At 42.0% G+C, this 14,957-nt stretch overlaps 1 protein-coding gene across 5 annotated transcripts in view; it reads left to right on the forward strand.

Annotated features, from left to right (window-relative positions):
- The window catches only part of Kif15 (kinesin family member 15), a 70,870-nt gene extending 57,319 nt beyond the window's left edge, over positions 1–13,551 (forward strand). For 4 of the 5 annotated variants that reach the window (XM_039081674.2, XM_039081677.2, XM_039081675.2 and 1 more), the window contains 9 exons: positions 228–374; positions 2,396–2,497; positions 3,605–3,769; positions 5,797–5,906; positions 8,903–8,978; positions 9,425–9,462; positions 12,204–12,369; positions 12,577–12,708; positions 13,071–13,551. In XM_039081674.2, the coding sequence (XP_038937602.1) occupies positions 228–374; positions 2,396–2,497; positions 3,605–3,769; positions 5,797–5,906; positions 8,903–8,978; positions 9,425–9,462; positions 12,204–12,369; positions 12,577–12,708; positions 13,071–13,127 (993 nt within the window). In that variant the 3' untranslated portion in view covers positions 13,128–13,551. 5 annotated transcript variants of the gene reach the window in all.
- Positions 13,552–14,957: the final 1,406 nt, after the last annotated feature.

Raw genomic sequence — 14,957 nt, forward strand, 5'->3', positions numbered from 1 at the left:
AAGAAGATCAGCTCTAAAGTCCTGACTGAGAAGAGAGCTCTGCCTAACCTCAAACAGGAGACTGAGCTGCTGAGTCACAGCTGGACCTGCTACATACAAAGGAAAACCCTTTAAATATTTAAATATTTCCTTTCCTAACTTTAAAATGTTGTAGTAATGTAGTAATTATTTGTGAATTGAATGGCATGGTTAAGAAAAATTTCCTCTGGAACATTATTCCCTGACAGAGGGATATGCTGTGTGAAGATCTGGCCCATGCCACTGAGCAGCTGAACATGCTCACAGAGGCCTCCAAAAAGCACTCTGGACTACTGCAGTCTGCCCAGGAAGAGCTGACCAAGAAGGAGGCTCTGATCCAGGAACTTCAGCACAAGGTGAGCAGCACACTCAGCCACTCAGACACCAGCAAAGAATAGCACAATATGTTTCTGCTTTGACAAAGTTCTCCATATAGAAATAGAACAAATAGATCAATTAGGAACTTTGTCCTTCAACTATGGGTTGTGAAATTGGGTTTCCACATGTGAATTTCACTTAGCCACTTCTCTTCCTGTCCTGACATATGTGTCCCTGACACATGACAGCATTGTCTGCAGTGAGGTTATGGCTGAAAACAATAAGATATTAAGATAGAACAATAGCATGCTTCAGAGTAATGAATTGTGCACACATAGATATATAACATTTCAGAAACTTTTTTTTCTGTTGTTTTAGATAGGGTCTCATCATTTATAGTAGGTCAGCTTTGAGCTCATAATTCTCTTGTTTCCACCTCCCAGAGGACTGAGAGTGCAGGTACATGTCTTTATATTCAGAATAAAACAATTTTCATTGCGATAATTGGATGCACTTATGAGGTTCATATTGATAGGTTTTACTGGAATGGGTTGAAACAATCTTGTTATGTAGCCCTTAGCCATGGCTTGCCTGGTACTCAATAGGTAGCCCAGACTAGCTTGATACTCTAGAATTCAGGCTGTCCTCAAACTCATGGTAACCCTCCTACTTCAGCCCCCTGAATTCTGGGAGGGAATTCTGGGAGGAACATTGGGCTCCTCACCTACCATAGTGTGTTGCTACAATATGTGCATATCTGTGTGTGTGTGTGTGTGTGTGTGTGTGTGTGTTGTTTAAAATGATTAAATCAAGTTGGTTAACATATCCATGATCTACCATATGATTTTGTGCTACAGTTTCAAATCTATTGTCATCATTTTGAACTATACTTTATATATTATTTTTGTGTATGCTCAAAATTGCATTAGATCTCAACAACTTGCTTTTGTTTGAACCCCTGTTCTTCTGTTCTGACATCTCCCATCCATGGCTCTTCAACTCCCTAGTGTCTGGTAACCACTATTCTACATAACAGCTCTGAGCTAGGCCATTGTGGATTCCACAGAGAAGCAACATCCTTGTCTTTCTTCACTTGGGTTCTATCAACTACATGGCATCTTCTAGGCTCATTCATTTTGCTGCAGATGACAGAGTTTGCTTGTATCTCAGGCTGACCAATGTTCTTTTTACCTCAGCATTACTCGTTTTTTGCATTTGCTGGTAGATACTTAGAGTTACTTTGTTCTTTGGCTATTGTGAACAAAGCTGTGGTTAAAATAGGAATGTAGGGGCTGGGGATTTAGCTCAGTGGTAGAGCGCTTACCTAGGAAGCGCAAGGCCCTGGGTTCGGTCCCCAGCTCCGAAAAAAAGAACCAAAAAAAAAAAAAAAAAAAATAGGAATGTAGCCCTCTCTTCAAGTGTCCTGTCTCAAACTGGGGAGATGGTTCAGTGTATCAAGCAGTTGCCAGGCAAGTATTTCTGATTTGCAGAACTCACATAATAGCCAGGTAGACATGGTGGCCCATTTATAATCCCAGTATGCAGTAAGCAGAAACGTGACCGCCCTGAGCAAAATGCCTAGCTGGAGCAGTGAACTGAGAAACTGCCTCAGCAGCAGTTGACCTCCACAGATCATATACATACATGGACACTCAGTCTCACACATAAGTAAGCCTACACACATGTGAACACTTATATATGCACACACACACACACACGCACACACACACACACACACACACACAAACACAAACGTAATTTCATTTCCTTCAGATATAGACCAGAACTGAAATTGCTGGCCATATGGGAAGTTCTAGTTTGTTTTAGGGATGACCTTCCCCATTTCCCATGAGTTTGTAGTGATTGGCTTACCAGGAACTGTGTAGTCTCTGCATGTCCTGATTAGAACATCTTTTTTATCTTAACAAGGACATAGTACTGTAATTTTGATTTGCTTTTCTCTGATGGTTGGCAATGGTGAAGCTTGTCTTTTCTAATTGGACTGTGTGTTCTGGGTTATTTTCTAAACTATAACCTGTTATCTGTTGAATGTGCCCAGTTAAACCAGGAGAAGGAGGAAGTGGAGCAGAAGAAGAGTGAGTACAACTTGAAGATGAAGCAGCTGGAGCACGTGATGGGCTCTGCTCCTGAGTATCCACAGGTACGTGCCCGGACACTGCATTTCAGAATAAGCAGTTTTTCTTTCTTTCTTTCTTTCTTTCTTTCTTTCTTTCTTTCTTTCTTTCTTAACTTTTAAAATGTTTTAATTAAAATAGAATTACATCACTTCCCCTTCTATTTCTTGACCCCAGCTCCTCTCAGTTACCCTCTCTCATACCTCCCATATCTCCCTTTCTTTTTTTTTTAAATTTTTTTTTGGACTTTTTTAATTTATATTTCAGCTCTTATCCCCTTTCCCGGTTTTCCATCCACAAACCCCTATCCCACCCCTCCCAACTTCTTTTGTGAGGGTGTTCCCCCACCCATCCACCTACCCCTTCCCACCTCCCCACCTGGACATTCCCCTACACTTGAGGGTCCAGCCTCGGCAAGGTCAAGGGCTTCTTCTCCTATTGGTGCCAAACAAGGCCATCCTCTGCTACATATGCAGCTGGAGCCATGGGTCAGTCCATGTGTACTCTTTGGATGGCGTTTTAGTCTCTGGAAGCTCTGGTTGGTTGCTATTGTTGTTCTCATGGTATTGCAGATCCCTTCAGCTCCTTCAATCCTTTCTCTAACTCCTCCAGTGAGGACCCCATTCTCAGTTCAATGGTTGGCTTCGAGCATCTGCCCCTGTATTTGTAAGGCTCTGGCTAAGCCTCTCAGGAGACAGCTATATCCAGTTCCTATCAGCATGCACTTCTTGGCATCAGCAATATTGTCTGGGTTTGTATGTATATGGGCTGGATCCCCAGGTAGGGCAGGCTGTGAATGGCCATTCCTTCAGTGGCCATTTGGAATAAGCAGTTTTTCAAAAGAAGAAAAAATTGTAAATAATGGGGGGCGGGGGTTGTTGCTTTTTGTTATTTTAAAAGAAAAGCTCTTCATTAGCATGCCCCTTGTCTGCTTTCTACTTGGTAAAGTCTTGCTTTATTTGGATAATAATTAAAAAAATGAGCTAAATGACCTTTGTCAGCATGCACCATACTCAAGGGGTTTGGCATTTATGAAAATGCATATTTTATCTGCTAAGTGTAAAGACAGAAAATGAAATCTTCATAGCAAGTCATGTAGTCAAGTATTTGGATGCCGTGTGCCTTTATTTCAGAGTCCAAAAACACCACCCCATTTTCAAACTCATTTGGCAAAACTCTTGGAAACACAAGAACAAGAGATAGAAGACGGAAGGGCATCTAAGATGTCTTTGCAACACCTCGTCACAAAGCTAAACGAAGACAGAGAAGTCAAAAACGCTGAAATCCTCAGGATGAAGGTGCATGACTCTTTCTCAGCAAACTTTATTAAAAGGCAACAGCTTCTTAACTGTTGCTGATCTGAACTCAAAACGCCAGACCGTATCATAGGTAGAGAAGTCTTCCTCCCACCCTCGACCCCATGCAGTCTAGTTTGTTGTCCCTGGGAGCTCCCAGTTTCCTTTCCTTCCCTTTAAAGGACTTTTCAGTGTATGCTGATATACTTTACTGAAGTCTACAACCCTCTCCCTGCCGTGTGGGAGGGTTTACACATGGTTATATAGAGGTTTACACATGGTTATATAGAGGTTTACACATGGTTATATAGAGGTTTACACATGGTTATATAGAGGTTCACACATGGTTATATAGAGGTTCACACATGGTTATATAGAGGTTCACACATGGTTATATAGAGGTTCACACATGGTTATATAGAGGTTCACACATGGTTATATAGAGGTTTACACATGGTTATATAGAAGTTCACACATGGTTATATAGAGGTTTACACATGGTTATATAGAAGTTCACACATGGTTATATAGAGGTTTACACATGGTTATATAGAGGTTCACACATGGTTATATAGAGGTTCACACATGGTTATATAGAGGTTCACACATGGTTATATAGAAGTTCACACATGGTTATATAGAAGTTCACACATGGTTATATAGAGGTTTACACAAGGTTATATAATTTCCACAAACTGCATGTCATGGGCGAGGAAGAAGAGGCCTGATTCCTTGATTTTCACCTCATAGTATGTCCAATATCTGAATCTTGGCCAGCTTAATAACTACAATGTATTGTCTCAGCACAGTTTTAATGAATGCTTGTGTTAGGTGAATGCATGCATATGCTTGTGGAGGCCAGATGTCAACATCACATGTATTTATCACTTTCCATCCTACTTTTTAGGGAGGGTCTCAGAGCAGGCACTATATTGACTGAGCTGTCTTCTCAGGCTTTCAGTGTGGTTTGAGATTTAACTTTTTCTTTCTTTTCTCCTCTTCTGCCCTTTCCCTTGTCTTTTGTGATGTATGAGGGTCTGTATATGATGTAGTGTGTGTGTGTGTGTGTGTGTGTGTGTGTGTGTATGTTTGTTCATTGTATGAGTGGGGACACATGTATCATAGAATGTGTGTGGAAGTTGAAGGACAACCATAGATGTCAGCCTTCACCTTGTATTTTGTTTGCTGCTGTGTGTGTCAGAGATTGGCTGATCTAAATCTTATGGGGATTCTATTCCCCACCACCACTATAAAGAGAATAGGAACTATCAACATGTGCCCAGGTTTACGTGGATTCAAGGGATTCAAGCTCGGGTCCTCACACGCTTAGTAGGCAAGTGTTTTACCCACTGAGCATCTCCCTAGCTGCCTTTTCCCTTACTGAGATAGGGTCTCACTAGGTAGCTATGTAGACCAGATCGGCTCTGAACTCACCGTCCTCCTTTCCTCGGCCTCCTGAGTGCTGGGTTGACATGGATATGCCACCATTCCTGGCTATAAAGTTAGGATCTAATTAAGTGCACATTTTGGCATCAGTTTTTAATATGTAGCTCAATTGGAATTTATTAAATAGAATCAAATAATTGAAAGCAGTTACCAGAGATTTTCTATCCATTTTTTCTCTTAGAGGAACTTGGCTGAGTTATATTACATTAATAAACTGTTTCAGACACTGAACGTGTTTGTGAGTCGCAGTTCTACGACTTGTTAGTGCTTGTCACAAACTGTTTGATACAATAACACCTGTCGCTTAAAGAGGGACACAGAAAGGAATACCTGTCTTGGTCACAATCTTTTTTGTTGAGTGGTATGGGGTGACACAGGATCTCAGTTCATAGCCCTGGCTGTCCTGGAACTCCCTATGTAGTCCAGGTTAGCCTCAAACTTACAGTTTTGCTTGCCTCTGCCTCCTAAGTATGGAATCAAAGGTGTGTGCCATTACACCCAGCTTCAGTCACAACCTTGAGAGGTAAAACAACACCCAGTCTAACCTGCCTTCTTAAAACCGTGGTTATTTGGTGTGTTCTCAGGATCAGTTGTGTGAAATGGAAAATCTGCGCCTGGAGTCTCAGCAGTTGAGAGAGAGAACCTGGCTCCTGCAGACTCAGCTGGATGATATGAAGAGGCAGAGGGAGAGCAGGTGAGTAAGAGCAGGGCCTCTGCCTGGACTGCTCTGCCTGCATGGACTTCAGTGAGTGAGTGTGAAGGACATCCAGACGTAGGGCATCCCCGAGACCTGAGAAGTGCAGTCTCATGGGGATGTGGGCTTTTTCTAGCGTTGCAAGGTAAGACATTTACCACCTATCAGCTCAGTGAACTAAGCATTTGGAATATATTCAGATTGTGAAATCTTTAAACCAAACTACTTGCATTTTAAAGTTCTTTGTTTTGTTCATTCATTTGTTTGTTTTTGAGACCTCACTAAGTAGCTCTAGTGTTCTAGAACTCACTTTGTAGACCAGGCTGGCCTTGAACTCACAGAGATCCCCTCATGCTGGGACTAAACTGACACACCACTACACCAGGCTTTTTGGTTTTTTTGTTACAGTTTTCTTGAGACAGGGTTTATAGGTGTAGCTTTGACTGTCCCAGCACTCACTCTGTAAACCAGGCTGGCCTCTAACTCAGGGACCCACCTGCTTCTGCTTCTGCTTCTGCTTCTGCCTCCCAAGTGCTGGGATCAAAGGTGTGTGCCACCACTGCCCAGCTATTTTTGTAAAGTAGGTAAATAAGATTTATGAAGACCTGCAGAAAAAGGGAGAGTATCCTACCAATATGATTCAGGGAAAGCAGCCTAGGCCGGCCAAGCCATCCTCAGCAAAAGCAAAGCAGAGAGTGAAAAGCCCGGGTGCTGGTGTGTGTGTGTCTTTTGTTAGTGTAGAGTGTTGATGTTATTCACTGACTTTTACAGTAGGATTAACAACAGAAATGACCACTTATAAACTTGGCATAATGATATGTGCCTGCCTGTACCCTACTCAAGTTGTAAAGAAAGATCAGTAGTTCAAAGTCATCTTTGGCTACATATCAAATTGAAGCCTAGCCTAGGCTATGTAAGACTGTCTCCAGCAACAAAAAAAAGCAGGCAGATAAATTGGACCAGAAAGAATTCCCTGGGATGGAACTCTTCTTCAACTTCACCACCCCCAGATTGGGTCCGTGCTTTTAAAGATAATCTTAGAAGTCTAGAAACTGTCTAGACATACTCAGAAGCTGCCCTGAGACTTAAAGATTTATCTTATTTATATGAGTACACTGTTGTACCAGGAGAGGGCATTGGATCCCATTAAGATGGTTATAAGTTACCATGTGGTTGCTGAGAATTGAACTCAGGACCTCAGGAAGAGCATTCAGTACTCCTAACCTCACGTGGGATTGTTAAAGGCAGTTCTGCTGACAACAAATGTTTCTTGTCACATCTTAGTCAAGCCACAGAACTGACTTAGAGGGACTGGAGGAAGTCATTTATAAGAAGCAACTCCCTCTAGGTCAGCGGTTCTCAACCTGTGGATTGTGACCCCTTTGGGGTGGCATATCAGATATCTTGAATATCAGATATTTACATTGTGATTCATAACAGCAAAATTACAGTTATAAAGTAGCAATGAAATAATTTTATGGTTAGGAATCACCACGCAGGGAACTGTGTTAAAGGGTCATAGCATTAGGAAGGTTGAGAAGAACTGTTCTAGGTGATTCTGATATCTGCAAGTTCACTCATCTATTTCCCATGAGCTCCACACCTTGCCAGTCTTATGAAGTTATATAACTTTCCCAAGTCATTTATTAAACCACAATTTAAAGTACTTTATCTTACTTCTTTTCAGGTTTGTGCAAACTATAACTCAATCTAGTTCACAAGCTGTTTTTAAATAACATTGTGTTGGTATATAGTTATTTTTGGTTTTGTTTTGTTTTGTTGTTTGATTTTTCCTTTTGAAACCATCTTACTGTGTAGCCTTGGGTGGCCTCAAACTAGTTATGTAGACCAAGCTGGCCTCAAACTCAGAGATACACATGCCTCTCCCTGCTGAGTACTGGAATCAACACTGTGTGCTACCAAGCCTGGCTTTCAATCACCATGCTGAATGGTTGTAATGTTATGGCTAACAAGCTCTCAAATCCTTAATGTCTGGATCTTACTTTATGTATACAGGTGCTTTGTCCATATGTATATCCGTAACAGTTTGTGCCTGGTGCCAGTGTGCTGCTGGGGCAGTCATCACACAGTGTCACATGGTTGTCTCCCACCGTGTAGATGTTGGTGATCAAACCCTGCTCTTCCGGAGGAGTGGCAGATACTTTGGACTGCTGAGCCCTCTTTCCAGCCCTACTGTCTGGATCTTGACGATCTTTTTTTCCTTTCCCCTAAATGTGGCTCATTGCACACACTGTACTCCTTTCTTTGACCCCGGGTGACTTTGACATTGTCAGTTGACCAGGCTACAGTTGTGAAAGAAGAGAGAAGCCCTGCTGTGCTGTGCTGTGCTAATTAAGCCTTATTTAATTGTCTACTGCTCGTAGAAGAGATTCCTAGCAAAGCCCACATCACTCAGGCAGGTTCTCCTGTGAAGTCTTGCTGGCCACTGAGCTACATTTACTTTCTCAACCTAGGCAGCCTTGCAGAGATGCAGTGCAGTCCAGACTGTAGTCTCTTAATTTGTTGATAGAGCATTTATTTTCTGTGAAGGGATTTATATTTTCTGTGAAAGGAGTTCATGATGTTTATATACATGTGAAGCCAGAGTAGTCATCAGAAACTCCAAGCTAACAGTCTGGGAAACCCAATGTAGGAAGAATCAGGTCCCAGAGAGCAGACTACCAGACTACCCTCTTGTAGCAGCTGACAGTCTGCTCTCCTTTATTCACTGCTGAACTGCAGGTTGCCACTCTTAGCCAAGTTTCTCCACTGACTTTCCACCAGGCTTTGGTAGATTTCTGCACTGTGCTCTTTGCTTTTATAATGGTGTAAGAATCAGTCTGAGTTCTGGGTGGACTCTATTATTCCATGTGGGCAGACTGATCATTTGCACTGATCACCAGTGTTAGCTGCGCTGTAGCTACATATGATAAATGTTAAACTAATTCCTGAATATACTTGACGATGTTTCCCTGTCTGCTTACTAATCCATGCAGCAGTCAGAGTCGTCCAGACAGCCAACAGCTGAAGAATGAATATGAAGAGGAGATTATCAGAGAGAGACTTGCTAAAGTATGGCTTTTTTTAACACAAATTTCTTCTGTGAGAATTGCTTTTATAAATAACATTCATGGCTGTTTATTATAGGAACTATATATTAACGTGTAATTGAGAAGTAAAAGTGTATCTGTCTGTAATTCCAGTACTTGGGAGACTAGCACAGAACAGTTGCCATGGTCTGTGGCTCTAACCATGGACAGAAGGGAGAATGTGTTTGTGTCTGTGCTGCCGTTTCCCACATAAGTTGTCCACTTAGGACTTAGAAGTGGAGTGTCTTCTGTGCACCATGCTGGAAGCTTGTGAACCAGTAGCCTTTTGAATATACATATGGGACTCTGGAAATGGACATTGATTTGGTTTCATTAGCACAAAGGAAAACGGACTTGTTCCTCTCATCTTTTTTAAAGTAAAAGTATTAAAGAATCTAACCATCCTTTTTTTTTTCTTTTTTATTATAGAATAAACTTATTGAAGAAATGCTAAAAATGAAAACAGAGTAAGTGTGCTATTTTATAGTTCAAATCCTTTTAAAAATATTTCCAACTTTATTATGGGGGAGTATATGCATGCCGTGCCTAGGGTGTGGAGGTCTGAGGACAGATGTGAGAGCTGGTTCTCTTCTGCCACCATGGGTTGCAGGGATCAGGCTCATACAGCAATTGCTGTACCCACAGAGTTATCTTGCCTGACCTGTTTTTTTTTTTTTTTTTTTAATATTATGTGTATTGGTGTTTTGCTTTGCTTATTTGTGAACCATATATGTGCATGGTACCTACAGAGGCCAGAGGAAGTCATCAGATTCCCCTGGAACTGGCGTTACAGAGTTATGAACCCAGTGAGGGTGTAATTCTCCTCTAAAGTGAAAATAACATCCATCCATCAGACAACTTTTTTCCTTCGGAGGTATATGGGAGTATAACTGATGTTTATCAAAGTCTTTAAGATTTTAAAAGTTTTATTTATGTGCATGTGTCTATGTATGGGTATGCAGGTATCTGCAGAGGCCAAAAACAGGACATCGGAGCCCTTCTAGCTACTCAGGCAGTTGTCACCTGCCTGCCCTTTATGGACTACTCAGCCATTTCTCTAGCACCAAAATTATTTTTCTTGATGCCACTTTCTCAACAGGGGTTTCCAGTAAAGTCACTCCAACAAACAAAGCACACACACAACCTTCCGTTTATTGAGTTGCTGTGAGGACTTCTCCTCGTGACAATAAGAGCAGCTTAACGCTTCCAGCTAGTAGTGGTTAATCTGACATATAGGTGGCGAACTATCCAGCTAGTTTGTAGAACTATAGCACATTTAGATACATCCTTTGAGACCTGGTAGCTTTCTGTGTGGACGCTGTGTGGTGGCAGAAGTCCTTGGTGATGTGCGGTCCTTGAAGCATGAAGAGCTCACGTTGCACTGTGGGCACAAATACACACATTTTCTTAAATGCTGGGGACTGGATATCAAACTGCAGTAGCATAGGCAGAGAATACTTAACTTTATACGATAGGGGACTTGGTGATACCATCAGGAACTGAGGTGTTCCCCAGTATCTGATTTTTGGCTACATTATGCCCACTACAGTCCAACATCAAGTCTCCATAGGACGAGAGCAGCAGTAGCCAGTGGTGGATGAGGGCAGCTTTACCCCATGCTGCTTTTCTCCTCTTTTCTTTTCAAAGTCTGGTTTTGTAGCCTTGGAGTCCTGGGTGGCCTAAAGTTACTATGTAGACCAGACATCCTCAGGGCTTAGAAAACCAGTATCTGGGGGTTGGGGATTTAGTTCAGTCCCCAGCTCCGAAAAAAAGAAAACCAGTATCCAGCAAGGAAAAGGTAGAACTCACCATGCTCAGCTTATGACAGACATCAGCTGCTACTGGGAAGTAGATGAGCTCACGTTCTCTTTTGCTAAATCGACTGAGTTTCATAAACAAGAAGCCAAGTTGCCTTCATTTCTTTCTCACTGCTTCAATACAGTACTGACAAAACAGAAGAAGGAAGGTTTTGTGTGGATTTATAGTTCCAGTTGATATATAGCCAATCTTGGTGGGGAAAGGCGTGGTTCAGGAGTAGGAAGCTAAGTCTACTATTGCATTTGCAGTCAGGGATCAGGAAGAAAACGGAAATGTGGCTCGGCAATAAAAATGGGTGGTGCACACCTTCGATCCCAGAGCTCAGGAGGCTGGTCTACATAGTAAGTTCCAAGACAGTGAGGGCTACACAGAGGAAGCCCTGCCTCAGACAGATCATGTGACCTCTGGGCGTGGGCCCAGAGTTACGACGTCCTCCAGGACGCTTCTGCTTCCTAAGGGCTCCACAGCCTCCAAAATGGTGCTAGTTAGCTCGGAGCCAAGTGAAAACACCTGAGCCCGAGGGAACTTTTCATATTCAAGCCACCGTACCTAACCCACAGCAAGGTAGGCAGAGGCAGCACATGAACTTTTTATCTCACCAAAGCAGACGTAGAACACTTGCCTGCATTATCTCCTTGGGTCCTCTGAGCATGCGCTGGAAACACATCCTAGACAGAGTTGGCCTGGGGAGAGGTTTAGATCTGAGCACCACCTCATTTCAGCAGTCGGTATTGCACTCTGTATACATTGTACCAATGTTTCCAAATGGAAATCTTATAAAACTGAAACAGTTCCAAAACGTGGGTGAGATCCCACATTTTCTCATTGAGTTACATAAAATGGGTAAAGTGCACACCCAAGGAAAGGACTAATGTTCCATTGTTTGAGGACTAGGTTGTTTTTTTATTTTATTTTATTTTATTTTTTTCAGAGAGGACTAGGTTTTTAAAGCAGAAATGATTATTCTGAGGTCAGACACAATAAAGCCTACAGACTCTAATGATACCTTACTTCTATCTCCTCTTGGACAAACTAAGTTTTATACTAAAATTTTATGATGTTAGCCTGGGCTACAGAAGAGTCTGGCTCCAAATAAATAAAATGGCTTGATGAGTTTTTATTAGAATGAAAGGTTTGACCTAACAAAGCAGTTATGTCTGATAGGCAGCACACTCTCCTCCATGCTGAGTGTGGAGCTCAGGGCCTGGAAAGCGTTCTGCCACTTCGGTCCACCCAGTTCCAGCCTGTGTTCTTTTGCCAACTATACAGGAGACCTGAAGATCAGTGATACTTTCAGATCAAAATTCTGTACTTAGAAGAAAAAAACCTAGTTAAGTTCTGTTTTATAATTCTATGTCCTTGAAATTCCATAAACTGATGCTTCTTCCAGTCTAGAGGAAGTCCAGAGTGCACTTGACAGCAAGGAGAAGTTCTGCCACAGAATGAGCGAGGAAGTTGAGCGAACCAGAACTTTGGAGTCCAGAGCATTTCAGGAAAAGGAGCAATTGCGGTCAAAGTTGGAAGAAATGTATGAAGAGAGAGAGAGAACTTGCCAGGTGTGTTAGGTTTTCCTTGTTATGTCGAAATCCTTAAGTAGAATAAGCACAAACCAGATCTCTGGTTCAGTTGCTCTGGTGTGCAGACATGCACGGTGTGCAGACATACATGTGTGGAGATGCATGCCCACAGAAGCTTGACCACCACTTGATTGGTGCTTTTGAAAAGACATACATAATGTGGCCTTCCCATCCTTGGATTGACAGGAAATGGAAATGCTGAGAAAACAACTAGAGTTTCTTGCTGAGGAAAATGGGAAATTGATAGGTCATCAAAACCTACATCAGAAGATTCAATATGTAGTGCGACTGAAGAAGGAAAATATCAGGCTTGCTGAGGTAAAACTGAAGCTGTTTAAATAGATGGTGGTTTTAAAGAGTTATTTTAGTAAATTGGTCACTGCTATTTCACTTTGGGTTTTATGAGACAGGGTCGCACTCTGAAATCCAGTCTGAAACAACTCTCACAGCAGTCTTCTTGTCTCAGCCTTCCCAGTGGGTAGGATTCTAAGTGTGTGTGAGCTACCCAGTAATACTGTTAAAACAGGTTAAGTTCTCATAGACGCCAGATGTTTAATATCAACCTATAAATAGAACATGTAGCTTTTATTTGAATACTTAATGAATTTAGTCAAGAAAATAACTGTAACAATTAGATACTTAATTTCCTGTTGTTTTGTTGTTTTTTTTTTTAATTACAGGAGACAGAAAAGTTGCGTGCTGAAAATGTATTTTTGAAAGAAAGGAAAAAAGAATGAATCCTAAGGATGCCCGCTGTCTTCCTACACATCACTTTGTTTAGATTGATTCTTTAAAGTGATACTGTGTTTGCTCACATGGTAGACTAAAAGACCTCCATGGTGAGTCATGGTGGGCAATGCTGAGCATTCCGATGGGCATTCTGCATGCAGACTCAGCAGGCTGTTACGTGGGCTAACAGTGCATTTCAGGTCATGTGTAAGTTCTGGAAGACCCTTAAAAGCCTATAGCTGAGGTCTCTCTGGTGAATTCTGGTCAGATCGTTTTCTCCTTAGATTCACCTTAGATAAAATCACTGTGAACCCAATGGCTCTTTTGTATTGAACTTGTTCATATGCGTTTGTTTGTTTGTTTGTTCTGTAACTGTTATCATGGCCATTTTCTACATGTCCAGTTTTTCCAATAAAATATTTTTTAAAGAAAGTGTGTATAAATATTTTGCCTTTGTGTGTGTACATGTAACACATGTGTGCCTAGTATTCTTTGGTCAGAAGAGGGTGTCAGATCTCCTAGAATTAGTTACTGATGGTTGTGATTCGCTATGCAGGTACTGAGAACCAAACCCAGGCCCTCTGCAAGAACAAGGGCTCTTAATCTCTTAGCTAACTCTCCGGCCCTAGTTTTGAGGTTTTTGAGCAGGAGCATAATAATCAAAGCCAAAGGAGAAGCGGGGTCTCATGTAATCCAGGTGTGCTTTTAAACGGACTGGGAAGGCAAAAATGCCCTTTAATTCCTGATTCTCCTGCCTCTACCTCCACATCCTAGGATTTTATCTGTACACATCACACCCAGGTTAGTCAGGTTTTGACATGGATACACAAATAGTAACCCAGGTCAACCCCTAGCTTTCCTTGGTCTTAGTTTAGTTTAGAATCCCTAATTTTGGAAGTCACATAGCTAGACAATACACTGTTTCCCACTATTTCTCTACAGAGCATGCGTAAGATGTGTGAGTAGTACTCTGCCAGAACATAATTAAGGCCACTTGTGCTACTAGCACTGTATTACCTTTCTAGTCCCTGGAGTGAAGTCTCTGCCACACTCCACTACTAAGTGGAGCAGCACAGTGAGTCCCTTGAGTGTCAGTTTCCTTGTCTGGGAAGTGGGGTGGTTTATACCACATAGGACAATCGGGATACTGTGTGCTTTCTATTTAAAATTTAATTTCGTGTATTATGTGCATCTGGTAATGTGCAACATGATGTACATGTATATGTGTGTAACATGTTTGTGCATATATACATACGAGGGCAGGTCCTGTGAAGGCCAGAAAAGAATATCGGCTCCCCTGGAAGTATAAGGTTGGGAGGAGCTGTGGGAAGGTTGTGAGCTGCCTAACCATTAAGCAGTCTCTCTAGCCCCTGTAATCCATCCCTTTATTTCAGCCACAAAGCCACCTGCATGTCAAGCAAGGTGGCATGTAAGAATGTCCATGAAAAAGTTCTCTAACGGAATAAAATGTTTCATCCAAGTCCCAAACATATCAATATTATTTGTGTTTTATATATCTACAGAACAAGTTTTGCTTTGTAGCCCTGGCTATGTAGAGCTATGCAGATCAGGCTGTTTTCGAACTCGCAGAGATCCACTTGCCTCTGCTTTCCGAGGTGCCCTAACCAACACACCTGGCCCACTTTATACACTTCTACAGCACTGCTCTTCCCCCACCACCGCCCCCCCAGCTGAGGACCGAACCCAGGGCCTTGCATTTGCTAGGCAAGCGCTCTACCACTGAGCTAAATCCCCAACCCTACAGCACTGCTCTTTAAGGAAAAATTTTCCCCAACACATATCTATACACACTACTATTGACTGAATTCAGGATTTTT

Source organism: Rattus norvegicus, chromosome 8, assembly GCF_036323735.1.
Source record: "Rattus norvegicus strain BN/NHsdMcwi chromosome 8, GRCr8, whole genome shotgun sequence".
NCBI classification, from domain to species: domain Eukaryota; kingdom Metazoa; phylum Chordata; class Mammalia; order Rodentia; family Muridae; genus Rattus; species Rattus norvegicus.